Genomic DNA, 17478 nt, shown 5'->3' on the forward strand with positions numbered 1-17478 from the left:
GACAGCGCAATTAGGGGGCTGCTTACACCAGAATTTCATCATATAGCTATAGTGGAGTGCATCATTGAACAAGATGTACATACATACATCCTGCAAAACAAAGAGGTTTCAAAACACATTTATCAGCTTAAATCAGCTTAAATGTCCAACATGTGCCTGCCACACAGCTGCTCAGAACACTTTTTTTCTTGAGACCAATGCAGGAAATCAGGAGGAAAAAGTTGTGTATGAGAAAGGAAAAATACATATCAAGAAATGGGAGGTGGCTGACACCCCTTGGACATGTTTCCTTTCAGCACAGCTCTTAATTCGCCTCTCCCTCCCCTGAGGAACATGTACCTTGTCTTGAAGAGTTCACATTTGACTGTTGTCAACACTGCTACTGAGAAAAAAGCCTGCTTCCTGCTCTGTCTCATATCTGGAGTGCTTTCATCAGTGTGAGGGAAGAAGTCAGTGTGTTTCGGAAATGAATTCCGTGTAATGTTAAAGGAAAAGCCAGCCAGCGGTCAGAGATCAAAGTCGAATGAGTGAAATTTAAAACTGTAATTCTGTAAACCATCATAGTGCTTGGAATAAAGAAGGGAAAGCTCGACAGACAGGCCGATGATCTGATTGGCAAATCTGTACATGCTTGAGCAGACCAAATAAACCATGTTGCTTTCCACACACAAATTACCAACATCAAATTGTGTGTGTGTGTGTGTGTGTGTGTGTGTGTGTGTGTGTGTGTGTGTGTGTGTGTGTGTGTGTGTGTGTGTGTGTGTGTGTGTGTGTGTGTGTGTTTGTGTTTTTGTGTGTGTATGTGTCCGTGTGTGCATGATAGAGGATCGGTCCAACCCACAATGCAATTTTGCTCTCAAAGAAAAGTAATATGGTTATAAATAAAGAGAAATGTAGAGCTATGACTCGAAAGACAAAATGTACTGCAAAATGTGCTGACTTGAAAAGAGATCCGCTTATGAGTGATAGCCGGATGACTGGTAGACATCCTTATATTAAAAGTGAAGCTGTATAAAGGTTCACCATTTGTCACTATTAAAGGATCTACTGTATGATGGTGTCAAGGAAGACTCATTAGAAATATTTCTGTGTTCAACCTTGACCACTAAATGGCAAAGGAAAGGGAATGATCCTTTGAATTTATGATATAACTTATAAGAAATACCAAAACAAAGAATAAAAGAAGACAGCTGCAGGATTGTAACAGCTTTATCACCCTTGTAGAGAATGCTATTATGCTACTCATGCTATCATAAATGGAATAAAATAAAATAAAAAAAAACCCCAACTACCAGGCAAAACAATTTCAAATGGTCATGGTTTATATATGAGGGAATGTGAATTTCAAGCAAAATGCATTTCATAAAATCATATTAGAAAATGCCCTTTTCTTTTATTTTTAATTATAATGATCCTTCTCAAAAGGACAGACAAGTGAACAGTCTATCAAAAGCCACATCTCTGAAGAGAGTGGACATTTCATGTACACTCTCAACCCCATCAGGATCTGTACATGGAGAAGCCTTCAATCATCAGGCTCACAGGTCCTCTTGTTCAATCACTAAGTTGAAACTGATCCAGAGTGTGCTATTTGCACTCACTGAAGTGCATTTTAGGGATGTGACTCCTGTTTAAACTGGATTTAGTGCTATCACAGAAAACAAAGAGGAATCTTTGAATCTCTAGTCAATATCAGTTCAAAGTCTGAATTTTAGAGGAGAAAGGTAGCATTCCAGAGTATTAAATTTCCTTGTGTCTTTAACAATAAGTCTTGCATAAAATACCAAAACACAACATATTACCAAGTGATAAGACAAATTCTCTTCAGAGAAATGAAATCAAGTAAGTGTGATCTTTTGTGAACAAGCTCAAGGCTATATACAATAAACTTATAATTCTCTCACTTTGGAAATACTGTATTTCAGTGTTCGTGGTTTTATTGTCAGTCAGTCATTTTCCAACCCGCTTAATCCGCTAACGCAGGTCGCGGGGTAGCCAGTGCCCATCCTGGCAGTCTCAGGGCGTGAGGCGGGGGACACTCCGGGCACGACGCCAGTGTACCATGGAGCCACATAGAAACAAACAACCACTCACACACACACTCACTCCTATGGTCAATTTTGGGACCAGCCAATTAACCTGAAGCGCATGCTTTTGGAGGTGGGAGAACCCGGAGAGAACCCACGCAGACACGGGGAGAGCATGCGAACTCCGCACAGAGCGGGACTCGAACCCGGGTCCGCTGTGTTGTGAGGCAGCAGCGCTAACCACTGCGCCACCGTGCCGCCCTGGTTTTATTGTATGATAGAGAAAACACTTGAAAAGTTGTAAGACTGATAGTGTTGTGAAGGGGTTCATGTTCTACATACTGCAGCACTGGAGAATTGTGTGGCTCTAACATTTCCTTCCACATAGACCTAGTGAACGCAAGATTTTCTACGTCTCTTGCAGTATATAGTATACACCCGTCAGTGCCAGTGGAGACACCATGTTTAAGGTTCAGCTGATGTAAATAGAAGTTTTAAGAGCAAAAAATAGCATCTAGTCTCGTGAAAATGTTTTATGAAGTGCTTTGACCCGCAAAGTAAGATTTGAAACGGACACTGCAAACAGGCAATTGCTGGGCTCTTGTTGGAGTCAGTGATTGTTAATTGTCATGACAGGCAACAGTCTGGACTAAGCCAAAGACAAACAACTAACTGAATCTCTGTCCAAACACAGACTTGGAGAGTGAGCCTAAATCTGGAGATTTCACAGGAAATATTCTGTTTTGCATCTCATTCTGTCAGAGCTTTGCAGATAATATGCATTAGTATAAGCCTCAGTTACTACACTGTCTCATGACATAGATTTGTTTTGAGCAGTCATACCAAAATCCATGTATAAGCTATGTATAGCACATGAGTTCTACAGAATGTTTTTAGAATATCTCTTATGTTCCCCAGACTCTCTGTTTCCTGCCTTCCTTCACAGCCTCTCCATGGTCTACACATTCCACATGGACAGAAAAAGTCCAGTCCGTGGGATTGTGTTACCACCAGGACGATGCAACTCTGCCCTTCCTTTCACTCTTATTTACTCTGCACTGAGAGATGAAATGAGGAAAAAATGACAGTGTCATACTTCCTGTGATGCAAACCGTTCATTTTTCAGAGCATGTGTTTCGAGACTGTGAAAGTAAACATTGTAACTTTGATGCAGAGGAGTTTATATGGTGCAGACACTTCCTCTCGGGATGATCTTTATTCAATATCATGGAATGTGCAAAGTGCGTGTCTACTGTGCTGCTAGAGCTTACAAACAACCTCATATTCTCTTATTCAAAACACTAACAGCTGACTCTAATAATCCCCACATCTGGACATGAACGTTAGGCACTGCGCATAACTGTTTCTTAATGAATCATGCACTCACTTAAAGGTTGCATTCAGATGTCTGGATTTGCATGTAGTAAATTCCCAAATGTCATTTGTCATATCTTTGATCTGGAGAAGGTTAATATCACATCACACGGCTGGTGCCCCTGCAGCAGTTAAGAGCTATAAAGATTTCCTCCTGTGGCAATCAACTCGCAGAGAAGCTACTCACCTGAAATGAGACAGCAAGGACACCCGGAGGTAAAACACCCCGTTAAACACTTGGATCAATATTAACGTGACTTCCATTTCATGCTTGCCTAATTCCAATCACCTAACAATATACTACTGATACTGGTCAGCGGCTAGCTGTAACAGGGAAGGTTATTGGAGGCAGAGGGCAGAGATGGAATCTGCTGGCAAAGCTGCCACTGCTACTAATGGACAATGAGTTAAAGAAAGGTTTAATCGCCTAGGACACACTTTCTTGACAGTACACACTCTGAAACACAAAGTTACACATTAAATTTAAGTAATTACAAAGGTTAAATTGGTGTAAAGGTTTTGCCAATTTATCAGCATCACCTATTTTTTGTCAAAGGATAATATAATTTCATACAAATGTAATAATAATTCATGATATAATATGGCTTTCATAATACTTTGTAGGGTACACTCCCTTCAAAATCTATGCTTTTATATTCCCAGAAATGTTTTTCAGTAGGAGAGAACAAAGAAGATTGTGACTCTTAAATCCCACTGACAAAACATGGTCATGGTACAACTTCTGGGCCTTTATTCCACCCCCGCCGTTCCGTGTGATTGCAATGAATGTGCAAGGGGGTGTCTGTTTGTTCTGTCTCTATAAGAGTGCCAAAACGGGCATCTGCTTAAATGTGACGTGGAAGGGTTCGAAGGGGATGTGAGGTTCTGGCAGCCCAAATCAGAAGGAGCAGACAGCAGCCAGTAGCAGTTAGGGGCTAACTCCAAGAGGAAAAAGATTAACTGAATAATTCTTCAAAGCTGGGAGATGGTATGATGTATGGAAGGTCCTTATTATCCAAATATAGGATAAGATCAACAGTCATGTAACAAGGAAGGTAAATTGTCCTGTTGTCACATAAATTAATTCTTTACAAAGCACTGCTTGACACGTATTTTAGATGTCACGCTAGACCCAGATACTGCTGTGTTAAATTTTAAGCGTCCTTTGCTCACAGAATGCTGCAGCACTGTTCAAAGTCACACAGCAGAGCGGTGTTGCTCTGCCCTCACGGAGTTCAGTGTGAAAAATGTTGTAAGGAAAGATAGTAGTTTTGGTCCTTTTGCATGACCTCTGCATGAAAGATACTATCAGAAATGATGCACAAAATCAACTCTTGTTCATGTTTAGTTCCCTGAACTGAAACTGACGTTTCCCATGCATACAATGGTGTAAGTTTGACCTCTTTTAACTCTAACTGAGCATCTCTTTATCAAGCCAAAAAATTGTGTATTAAAGTTTTAAAACCTACTATCTCCCAAAAACTACAAGGGATATAAAACTTTATTAATTAGTATCAAAGGCCAAGTAAAGGAAACATTTTTGCTTTTCAACTCTGGTGCCGATTCAGTTGGCAGTCCACTCAACTGTTCTATGGCGTCCTTGTCAGATCTATGACAGAAAGTATGACAAATTTTTTCCCCAACTTCTGAACCTTTGCACCAGGATTCTGTCATAGAAAGGTCCTACCCTCAGTACATTGCTAATTAAAACAGAATATTCATGACAAAAAAGATGAAGTGTCATATTACATTTAAAGCAAAGCCTTACAACTGTCACAGCTGACATCTGGACGCTCTAAATGGCAACAAAAGATCCATCATATTTTAACTCAACAATACCAGACCTATGCCTTGTAGCTGCATCAAAGTCTCCGTAAAAAAATCTTAAAGTACAGCTCACATCTCAAGGAGAGAAAGAAGGTATCAGACTGCAGGTGATCCTTTCCCTTGACAAGTTTATACATTACTTGACTCATTAAAGCCACCCCACGCCAGCAGCACCTCAACAGCTATTCAGTCAGCCAGGGCTTCATGTCAAACAACAGAAACAAGACAGATAGCTCTAACGCATGTTTGACTCTAATAAATGAAAACATCATATGCGTTTTGGCATCGTCTTTAGGACACCGGTCACATAAATGTCAATGAAGAATATGACACACACATAGATATGTCAACTTAACTGAACAGAAGGTCAAGAAGATAACGGTCCGTGTTAAAAGTTAAATGATGGAGCAATGGGTAATTAGAATGGATAATAGGAAGTTAAACCATCTGAAATTAATGTTGCAAAGAAAATCTATCTCATTGGCTGTAAAATACTAACAGATCTCTCTAGGCTTGGAAAGCGACTCTGAAAATCTGTAGTTTTCTACTCCCAGAAATAGGGACAATCATCTCTCCATAATATGGATTATCATGTTATGCTTATGTCATATTATATGTTTTATTAATTGAATTTATTTGATAATTACATTTGAAGTCTCAAGTCAATCATAAAAAATGCAGAGCAAAAGAATAATGAGAACAGTGTGTAAAACAAATCATTGCAAAGATGAAAAAGGCACAAATAGAAATCAGAACCTGATCAATAGATAGGATATGAAGCAAAACATAAATGGATTATGTGTGGAGAATTATTTAAATTGACAATTTGATAACATGTAGATATTGACAATGTAGTGGAATTTCTTTGCATGTGATACTGAATGTCTTTAAAACCATTAACATTTTGAAGCAGATTTAAGTGCCACAGCTGCAACATTTTTTTCCCTTGACTCCACCCCGGAGCAGTATAAACACATAATCAAAAGCTTGCAAAATTAGCTTATGCCTAAAATTAATGGAACCACTACAAACTCTAAAGCAAACACAGCTATTATTGCATGTGTGTCTCATATGGACCACCTGCAGCTCAGGCAGCAGCTGGCATGTGTTTATTCACAGAGCTACCCTGATCTTCATACAGCAGCCATGGCAGAGCTAGTTGAAAGCAGCCAGATGACATCCTAAGCCCGGCCAACAGTCGGCTTCAATTGCTCAACACTGAGACAGCCAGAGGTCAGTGAACATTGTGACTCTGATGCCTGTGTAAAGTTAAAAAAAAGACTCCTGAGTAATTTTCAGAATCAATATATCCACCCTCATTCGTCCAATACATACTATGTGCTATTCAATTGCTGGAAGAAGAGAAGAGGCAAATGTGCTTAATAGCATTGAGGCGCTTTCCTTTAAAAGGCAGTGATGCATGACATTTTTCAATATTGACACAAGGTGGCTGGCAACATTACAAGACTACCTGGGTCAATAAGAAAAGTTTCACACAAAGACAAGAAACAACAAAGGAAGGGAGCCAATTTGTGGATTTGTGTTCTGGTGGAAATAAAAATGTGCAATAAAATGGATGTGAAATGTTCAATTCATTAGACTCATAAATATGCTGACCATAAAAACGACATACACGTCTCCTTGTTAAACTATATGGACAAGCCTGGGTTACCTTCAGTGGCTTTTATATGCTTTTGCTATATATATTAACCATCAGAATTGATATTTAATGAGGAGCTACTTTTAATATGGGGTAATAGAGTCATTGAATTTCCAGCTCCACAATTCTAATGTGTTTTAAAAAATGCTAAAACTCACCATATTCGCGCAAGGACTTGCATGTGACATCTAAGTGGGTGGAGCCACACGGGTTTCTGACAAATCTCCGCCTCCGCCGCAGGTCATCCTCCCAGTAGTCAAGACGCCAGAAGTTGTGCAGTTGTCTACAAGGCAGAAAAAATTAAGTAGGTTAGATTATTTGATTACAGGAACCTTTTCTTATCACGGGAGAAAAACTTGAGTAAAATCAGGCCACAGACAACAGATTTATTAGGCTGATGAGTGGCATGCTCTTCAAAGGCCCAGTACCGTTAGCTTTGCTAAAGCTTATAGCATCAGAACAGCAGGGAGCAGCACAGCCACTGCACACATAAATCACAGCCACTCCCATTAACAAATACAGCATCAAATTACAAGTATAAATGGCACAGCTTGGCTCCTTTTTTTACAATGTTTTTTAACAAGTCTTGTAAATCAAAGGTAGGAACCTCAACGCAGACAGCGTGGGGTTTAATGATCGGAGTCTTGGGGCGGTTGAGGCATGAGCTTATAAAACAAGCCCCCTCCTTGCATATGCGGTGCCATGATTAAAATAATGTGCTGAAATATTCATTGAAATGATTCCCAGAGCCCTGGAGCAACCCGACAGAAAATTGCATTTTTATTCATTATTAATAACAGTGAATTAGGGTCGTAAAAAAAGGGGGAAAAAGAGAAGAAAACAGTTCCAGCATGTGGTAACCATCTTTGTAAATGATTATTCCAACATTAGTGGGGACCTGGGATAATTTTATTGCTTGCAGCTAATGCAAACCATTAAGCACCGGCACTAGCATTAGGTTACTAAGTGCTGCTTATTCCAACTGTGCACTAGCTGGAGCTATTTCAAAGTCTTCATGCGTCCTTTAGGAGAATGTTGCAAAAGAATATTAATTCAACCGTAACAGGGAAAAGAAATATATTAGAATATAATAGAAATGCTTCAAGTAATTGGTGTTCAGAAAATGGGATGGTAAGATTTGTTTACTTCAGACTAGCATGAGGTTAATTCAATGGTCTGTGAAATATGACATTAAACAGCTGCAGAATGAGTGGGTCAGAGATAAAACCACTACGTGTTCACAGTTTAACTTATTTAGATAGCTTTATTGTTATTAATTACAAAAAAAAGTACATGCAACACAATTTATTTATCTCTTTACAATATTATTATCAGAAAAATTTCTTGTAGGTACAACTACCCAAACCAAGTTCCATCTAATTCTGTTTCCAAATCCAACTACAGATTTTGCATATAGGAAAGAGAAGAACCTTGGCTGTCAGCCGTATATTGCATTGTATGGTTTCTGCTCTCTTCCGTGCCACATTATTGAAGCAGTCTAAACAGATTAAAGTGTTACAGGGGATCACATTACAAAATACAGCCTGCTCGCTCCAAGAATATAATATCTGCAAATGTCTGAAATCAAGAGGCTCAGAAGACTTAACTGGGCTCTGACAGCAACAAGAGCTCAGTTTCAGCTAAGTATCAATCAAATTTGAGTGTATGTGTGTATGTATATATATATATATATATATATATGTGTGTGTGTGTCTGTGTTTAAATGTGCGCTGATTGTATGCACAGAGTATCACGAGCCTCTGTATGCAAAGTACGACTCAACGCCTTGAGCTTGTCCCTTGTCAATCTCTCTCAAGGCTTACCCGAGAAAAAGAGAGATGTCAGTGGGCTGAAAGAAGAAATCCACGTAAATGATATTGTAAATGCAAGATTACACAGTGTGAAAAATGTAAATCCACTGTAGGCAGCTGAGAGATTACTGCTACAGATTATGTCAGAGACAGCAGATGCCAGCGGGGAATAAATCCACCACTCTGAAGATTACCCTATTAAAGTATTAACTGACTATGGTGCATTTTATTTGGTCGCTCACTTGAGTCCAATTTTTATTTTATGCCAGAATATCTTCATTTATCTTTGACGGCAATCAAAAGCACAATAAAGCAAAAGCTGAAGTTATAATGATTGACAAATGTTTGGATGCCAACATCTTGATGCATCTTCCCTTTGTTCAGTCCTTTGCAGATGGTTTGAGTTTAGATGTGGTATTCTGCTGTAGGACCTGATACTCTAGACTATGTGGTTAGAGCTAGACCGGATTTGGACTGTGCCAAAGCGCTGTATTGAAGGAACCTCCTCTTAAGGGTGGTCCAAAAAGTGCTCAGGAGGATTGACTCCTGATGAAGCTCTACGGCTGGGAGCTACTGAGCTTTCACACAGGGAATTTTGGGGGTGGCAGCAGGCCACCATACTGCACAGCCATGTCTCATGATCATTGAAATATTTTTTTTGAAATTGGGCATTTGGGACTCAAAACCATGCAGTAATTTTGTACCCCGAAAGTACATTTGTGTTCTTTAACAGTGAAATTGTAGAAGCTAATGATCAGATTAGATTGCTACATTTTCCACATAAAACAACCCCTGTTTCTGAATCATTAATAGCAAGCTAGTTGTCTGCATTGTCAGTGTAACAACAACAAATCGTCCATCCAATAGCATTATTTATTAAGCGGAGTTGCCTCGAGACCTCCTTATTTTCCACATCAAATGTGTCTGGCTTCATGACAACCATAAAGAATGGCTGTGAGCCGGCCTCTGAGAAACTAGCTAAATTTATTAGTCCCGTCACCCATCAATCCCCCAAATGGATTTCAAACCGCATTTTAAAAGCTAATTTTCAAGCACTGATAACCTACAGGAAACAGGAGCACCATTATTTATGGATGCTTTCAGACTTGTTAAGTGCAATGGGATAAATGTGCAAGAGGACTATCGTCTATTCTCCTCTCTCTCAAATAGGTATTTAGAGCACAGCTCTCCTCAAGGAGCCATTGCTGAGGTTCTGAATTGCCAGATCTAACACCTGCGTCAGCAGGGACTGCGTTTTGTTTGTAAAGGAAGAGGAAAAGCTGACAGGGATAATTCAAAATAAGATGTGGAGGAAAATAAAAATAAAAGGACTGATAACAGTTTTATAGGAAACTATAACATCATTCTAGAAAAGAGAGATATTTTTGACAGTTGACAAGAGCTCAATTGGGTTTTGCGTGTGAGATATTCTTAGTACTGCTATTGCAGCAGGGATACTTTTTATTTTCTCATATTTTGCCTGATTACTCAGAGAATGGTACTCAAACAAAAGGGTAAGATGAGACAAACCCTTGTCATTACCAAGCCAAAGGTGATAGATTATGTACCAAATAAGTACAACTTAAGCCACATAAATAAGAGGATATTACAAAACATATGGACTGTTACAGCTACTATTCTGTAATCACTCAAATTCAAGCAGTAGCCTCATGTATTGACAAGTAAAAATACCATGGGACAGAGCTAAAGTCTCTGAATTAAAGACAATGTCTTGTCAGAATAAATAATTACCTTCGTGATTTTCAAGTCAGTTAAACTAGATTGACGCACTGAAACATGTACACAGCTGTTTTGCAGACAGATGAGGAACTCATAGTTTAAGATTTTCTTTTTATTGTTTATGCTCTGCGGAGATTTGTGTGAGGCAGCCGAGAGAAAGCACAGGGACATGCTGATTCAATAAAACACCATTATACTCCTTTTAAAGGCTTCCATTGGTGAATTGAGAATGAGTTAATTATAATAAATGCTTCTAATCAGTGACAATTCTATTCAGAGGCACAGTGACTGGTTTCTATCACGTACACAATGGTACACTGAACACAGATCACGTCAGTGCAACTCTTAGGACAAGTGGTCTTTTCTTCCATTTTCAGTTATTTCTAATGAGTTTGCAAGTCTGGATATTTTAAAAAATATTTTATTTTAAGTGGCATATGCAGTTTATTCACAACTGAAGTTGCTGTCACCCAAAGACAAATATATAGGACTTCTAGCTTTATTTTCATTTACGAAATGCCAGAAACAACCTCTCATTCTACCAAACAATGATACTCAATCGAACAAATCCTTTGAACTCATGAAAATGGCAACAGCATATGCAGATCTGTAGCGATGTGGATTCCATGCATCATGAAAACCATCCGGACTCCAGCAGACGCAAATTGGGTGAATGCTGAAATGCTGTCAACTGGTGCATTCTTTTGGGTGAGCTTTGCCACAGTGCTGTTGCATTCTTATAAAAATAACAGCAGATACTATGTTGAAAAGATTATGACTGGTAACCATATGGTGATGAACATTTGTAAGAGCACTGCTTTCAAAGTAACCTATAAAATATGAAAAAAAAATCACAATAACTTCCTCTATAAAAGCGTATCAAGTTTTGATCGTGTATTTATCCAATGCCAAGTGTAATTAGCTGTATGGTCGACATCATGACTAAATTACCAGAGGGCTGCATATCATCACATGGCTTTAAAGTTAGCATCACTACAATCAACACTGTAGAAGTCATCGAAGGTATGATCCAAAGGCTTTTGGTTACTGGATTCAACTTAAACAGATGGAGAAATAATGGATACATACGAAGGACAGGGGATGAAGACAGAGGGAAAACAATGCAGCAGCAACAAGATTAACTCCAGGTCATTTGGTGGAATGAAGACAGACACAAGGGATGAGGCACAGTACTGTACTGTAGATGAACTCTACTGGATGGCCAGCTCTGTGGCTCTCCATCATTCATCCAAATGGGGCACACCGAGACGATGCCCAGCTTGGCTTGAACCCCCGATGAAATTGATGATTGCATGAATGGACTTTTTGCAGAGATAATTAGCAAAATGTACAAGGTTAACAGCACCCTCAGGGAATGGAGGCTGAAGTAGGTCAAGAACAAATGTAAGCAGGGAGGATATCATGTAAAAACAAAGAATATTATACTTTAAATCAGATTCAATTAAATGAAGAACAGCAAGAAGAAGAAAAAAAATTTTGCAAGCTGCTTTAAAGGACCAGTGTTTTGTTTTGTTTTTTTGGTCTTCAATAGATAGTGGAGTTCCATTTCAATGTCACAGGAAAAACATTTTTAAAAAATGATGATGTGGTTTGTCTGAGGTCTGTATCAAAAGCCTTTGTTCACCTCAAGTCGGGGAATAGGGTTTATAGGCTGGGGCATCTTTGCAGCAGTCATTTATAATGGTGTAATGTGACATGTTTTGTCAAAACATTGCAGCTCCCATCTTTAAAAGCAAACATTAAATTGACCAAATAAATCTACACAGAACATAAGAAGATAAGACTAATATCTTTAAATCATATTATACTGTCAGACTGGATTTGGCTTACACTGTCAGGTTCACCCAGAGACCTTGGCCTTGCTTTTTCCACCTCAGAGGGGTCATCAGACCTTGAACCCTCTGAGGCTATAAGATCCACTAAAGGTGCTCTCTGCTTGCCCAAGTAGGCCTTTATTAGAATTGATAACCCTTTCAGATGTGACCAAATACTCCAGGCACGTTGTGAGCAAAAAGGTTCATTCCATCACAAAGTTATTACCCATGAGGAGATTGTTACCATTTATCAAGAGGGAGAGATGAAACTCACTGTTAGTCAAGGGAAACGGCTGTTTCACTGCCTTGGCAGAGATCAATATATGCCGCCATTTTCTCCTCTCTCCTCTGTTCCAAAAAAGTAATTATACAGAAGAAATGTTGACAATCAATAGACTAGTCAGGTAAGGTTAAGGTCTGCTGTGGAGACCAGTGGAGGCTCCTCCGCCAGTTGTCACTGATGTGGAAAAGGCAGCCAGCATGGGAACAAAGGGAGGTCTGTTTCCTTCAGCCACTTTTACATTTCTGTTACAGCGGGTTATGTCGAAACAATTATTACCAGAAGACCACTGATGCATGAATGGTAGAAGGACACAAGGAGAAGCTCACTGAAGATCGCACTGATGATTCCAACATCAGTAATAAAATAGGTTTAAGGTCTGATTACTTGCCAAAATATAAGATAAAATGTCTGATGCAGAGACATCATGAGGATGCCCTTAAATTCTAATAATTTAACATTAATACAAAATATTTTTAATGTTTGCGTTTAATTATATCCCGCTTCCAAGTGGTGATGTATTGTAATTGTCAGTGTTCGTCCGTTAGTTCGTTCGTCCGTCCGTTAGTTAGTCCACCACATATCTTTGCAACCGTTGCAGATGGAAAGATGAAACAAAAAGCACATTACTCGGGCGGCAAAGGGGATGAAAATGAGATGATGACCTTGACAAAACTAGATTAAGGTCAAATTTCAACTTTTGTACACTCAGGAACTGGATAAGATAGAAAGACAAGGGAGAAGGCCAGTGTAAGACCATAGATCAAAGCTAGTACTTTGATCTATGAAAGTAGGTCAGAGCATTAGCTTTGATCTTTGACCTATGCAAATAAGTCAGGGTAAAATTTTGAATTTAGGGGTGTCGCGGGATGTTGTAGTCTGTGACTGCATTGGTTCTAGTTTTCTAACTGTGGCTGTGTACCTTCGCTATATGATGCTGTAAAACAGCTGAAGGTTAAAATAGACTTCAAGTACCTGAATATGGTAATGATAAGGTAATAATAATAATAATAATAATAAAAATAAGTTCTATTATACAAAAATGGTGGCCATTATTCTTCAATGAATTCATCCGCCTCCCCTTGATGTCTACTTTCACTGTAGACGAGACTGAACTTTATAATCCACTGGTAGGGTTCAGAGGTCAACAGCAGATGGGACCAGAGGGCAGGGAAAATCACTCGCTCCCTGGAAAAAACTCTGAATCCAATTTTCAACTTGATTTATCAGTGTAAAGCTAAAATTGATAGTGTGTCATTACTGGGCAGGGAGCTGTCTTGAGGAGATGTATCAAAGGCTCCTCATTTTGATTTAGCACAGTGGATCAATACAACCCTATACTGTTTCAATTTGAAGAGTATTGATTTTTCTATGCTGACTCTATATGCGGGAACATTCATCATCAAACAAGCATGTAGTATGAGCTAACAGGGCACCAGTGGGTCTGATCTGCTTATTCCTCACTCAAGTCACATGACCACAGTTCATCTGTTTTCAAGTGTTCACAGATTATTTCCTTATCATCAGTTGCTGTTGCACATGCTGCTGAAAAATTTCAAATACAATTTGCCACAAAATGCACAAAGGCTGCAAAGGGAGTGGCCCCTTGGAGATGCAGATAATCTGCAGTATATGCGTAATGCAGGGAATAAATACATTTATCCAATTGCTGGTCAGGAGGTCAAAACAATGCAGTAGAGATGATAACAGACAATAGAAAAAAAGAAACATTAATACAGAAGATATAGTTCAGTCTTCTATCTACCAAAGGAAAAAAAACATGTTTGAAATACATTGTACACAAATGATAAATTTCCTTTGGCCTCTCTCCTGGCAGAATTTAGAAATAAAAGGCAAAGCAATTTCTGTGCATGAGGGTGAAAAAAATATTAGCAGTTGAAGTCTTCCTCTCTCCATACACACAGCCACCTCAAAATGCTTGAGGCCTTTACATTTTACAAGAGCCGCATAAATGGGAAAGTTAATGTAGCATTGAATAAGACTAAGCTGCTGAACTGCAACACTGCCCTGAGCTTGTGAGCATATTGCATCATTTTTCTTCACCAGCAGGTTACCATTAAATCTGAATTTGTGGAAGTTTTGTGGTGTCATTTACAATGCAGCCACTCTCTATGACCTTTTGTTTTAATGCAAATGCTATGCCTCTGGCAGGGACCCCATAAATATTTGAACAATACCTTTAGAATTCAATCCAGCCGATTTATCATAGATATTTCTGTTAAGGTTCAGTCAGTTTTATGAGAATCTGAACTTGAATATTATAACCTTTCCAGTAATATTTTCTCAGTTGGCAATATTAATATGCTTAACACATTGTTTTAAAGTTTATGTTTTTTAAAGTAATTCTGAACTTAATGGCAGCACATTGATGACTTCTGAGAAAAGTAAAAATCCCAATGAATAAATCCATTATCATAATGTAATTAGACATCAGCCAATGTGCATACTATATTGTATATATGTACTGTAGTCATCCATGAAAATGTAGCTGCTCATGACATTTACTGTTTTAAATGACACTATTTGAACTCAGGATTAAATATAGCTCCAAAAACATTGTTGAAACAGTCAGAATAGTTTTACGTGCATTGGCAAGTATATGGTAGACATAGTATTAATCACATAATATATCATTCCTAAACCTTAACTGTATTTTTTAAACTGTAATTACAAAATCAAAGCCAGAACTTTGACCAAGCAGCAGTGGTGACCAACTTTTCTAGAGGGCCTGATCTTGCAAAACACAACTCAAAAAGAGAATCAGAATCAGCTTTGTTGTCCAAATATGTGTGCACATATAAAGAATTCTTGTTTTTGGTGCACTCACAAAGTACATACAATGGAAAAGAAAATTGGTCAAATTGGTTAGTAAATTTACGACTCACAGCACCATGATCAGTGGAATCGTGTATATACTGTAGATGGCTGTTTGGATGAACATTTTGTTCTTCTATTGAACATTTCTGGATGCGGCCTGCATACAGTGACATTGTGTTTGATACTGACAGTAATATGAGAAAAACCCTACTCAAGCATCATCTGCAAGCACTTACTGAAGTACCACAATTTTGTCTTTTAACAATTGCACGTATGGTGTAACATCTGCAAAAAAAGATAAATGATCTCAGTCTCATGCTCTCAGCTCAATCCTAAACACAAACAGTATGTTGTAACACCTATGCCTGCTCTCTGATATAACTGGCTCTTGATCTTGCTACTCTGCTCTGTGTTTGCGGGACCATGTGGAGGAGAACCTGCGGTTATTTTAACGGGGCCCATGGGGAAGACTGCAACTACCACCAGGTGCTGGGCTGTGTTCCTGAGCGGGTCAATGAATGCCTGGACAACACTGCAGAAACACCCCAACCCCCTTCTTCCCCTTCCTCTGTCTGCCAAATGACTGGCCAATCAGCTGTCCCCTGGGGATTAAGCCACTCCACACTGTAATTGCGTTTTCTGACCCGATCTCTGACCCTATCGGATCCTGGGAAAATGACATTAACTGGTGGTCCAATCCCATCACCGAGTTTTGTGGACAGGTAACTCGTCTAGTCAGGAGCAGCTCTAGTCAGGGATGAGGATACACTGTGGACATAACCTGCTGCATGTTGGGTGAAAGTAAACTTGTTAAAATGTGAAGGTTTACCTCTGGGCCAGCGTCCCCCAGGCACCATGCTTGTTGGTGAGGATGTTGATGATTTTCTGCTTTAACTGGTTGGCTGTCACATGGTCTCTGTGTTTGGCTGCACTAATCAGGTGGTCACACATCTTCTCTTCTTCTTTTCTGTCAGCAGCATACTGGGTGCAGCTGGACTATAATTTAAGATTTATAAAACGGAAAAAACAAAAAAAAAACCACAATGTGAAACTCTTGGAATATTTATGGTACTAAATTGTGTGCCAAAACTGATGTCTGACATTGCACCAATAGCTTTATAGAATGTTTTACTTGAATAAAAATACAATAAGATATACCTTCAAATGGAGCATATATCACACAGAAGACTGTTATGGCTTCATTCAACACACTTGAGTGCATAAAGACATTAGTGGACAGTTGAGAAATATGTATCTGCTCCCTTCAAGGAGGGTAGTAAATCATGGTGAGCAAATAAAGGCAGTCCATTCCCTAACTGTGGACAGATGAGGCTCCCTGCTAGGTAGGCGTGGATAGTGTTAATACCCTGAACAAATCACAACAAAAACAGTCTGAGAATGAAAGTCTATCATAACAACACTGTTGTTCCTTCCTGGAACATGCCATTGTCTTATGGTGTAAACTGTAAACATTCAGCCAATGTCTGAATTTATGCAGGAAAAAAGAAAAAAAAATCAATAATACAACAAACCTTCATTTATGTTTGATACTTAGGTGTTAAATTTATATTTAATGTATTTAAAATTTAACTGGTAAGGATTTAACAAAAATGATGACATTGGTTTTGTATACAGAAGTCAGTGCATCTCTGTTAGTGTTCAAAGCAGCTAAAACTAATCTAGATGAGCACAACTGACTATCTTTTTTTCTGCTAAAACAAGATTGCCTCGCTGTGCCACCCTTGGGGAACTCTTGCTAATATTCAAAATCTAATTTGCTAACGGAAGCTAGAAGTTAATTGAATTTCCTGCTTAAAATTTGAATCCTGTCAGATATTATACTTCAACGTATTCTTCAAAAGACAGATAACTCAATCTCTGCTTGTCACCTTGTATCACCATGCGATGCTGTGACAAATATCAAACATTATTTATCACTTTAAAGCATATGACGCTTCACCCTGACACTGGCTTAATTGTAAAAATGTCTTATCTGCATCCTGAATCTTCAATCTTAGAGAGTGAGTAATAAACTAACGTCAGACCTCGATGAAAAGTGTCGGTGTCTGGAGTTGGCAGACAGAAT

General features: G+C 38.8%; 1 protein-coding gene across 1 annotated transcript in view; it reads right to left on the reverse strand.

The window, feature by feature from the left end:
* Positions 1 to 17478, reverse strand: part of LOC137596185 (neurobeachin-like) — a 196958-nt gene that overhangs the window by 63531 nt on the left and 115949 nt on the right. The window contains 2 exon segments of the mRNA XM_068316497.1: positions 7047 to 7171; positions 16222 to 16388. Coding sequence (XP_068172598.1) covers positions 7047 to 7171; positions 16222 to 16388 — 292 coding nt within the window.

The sequence above is a fragment of the Antennarius striatus genome, chromosome 6 (genome assembly GCF_040054535.1).
Source record: "Antennarius striatus isolate MH-2024 chromosome 6, ASM4005453v1, whole genome shotgun sequence".
In the NCBI taxonomy this organism is placed as follows: domain Eukaryota; kingdom Metazoa; phylum Chordata; class Actinopteri; order Lophiiformes; family Antennariidae; genus Antennarius; species Antennarius striatus.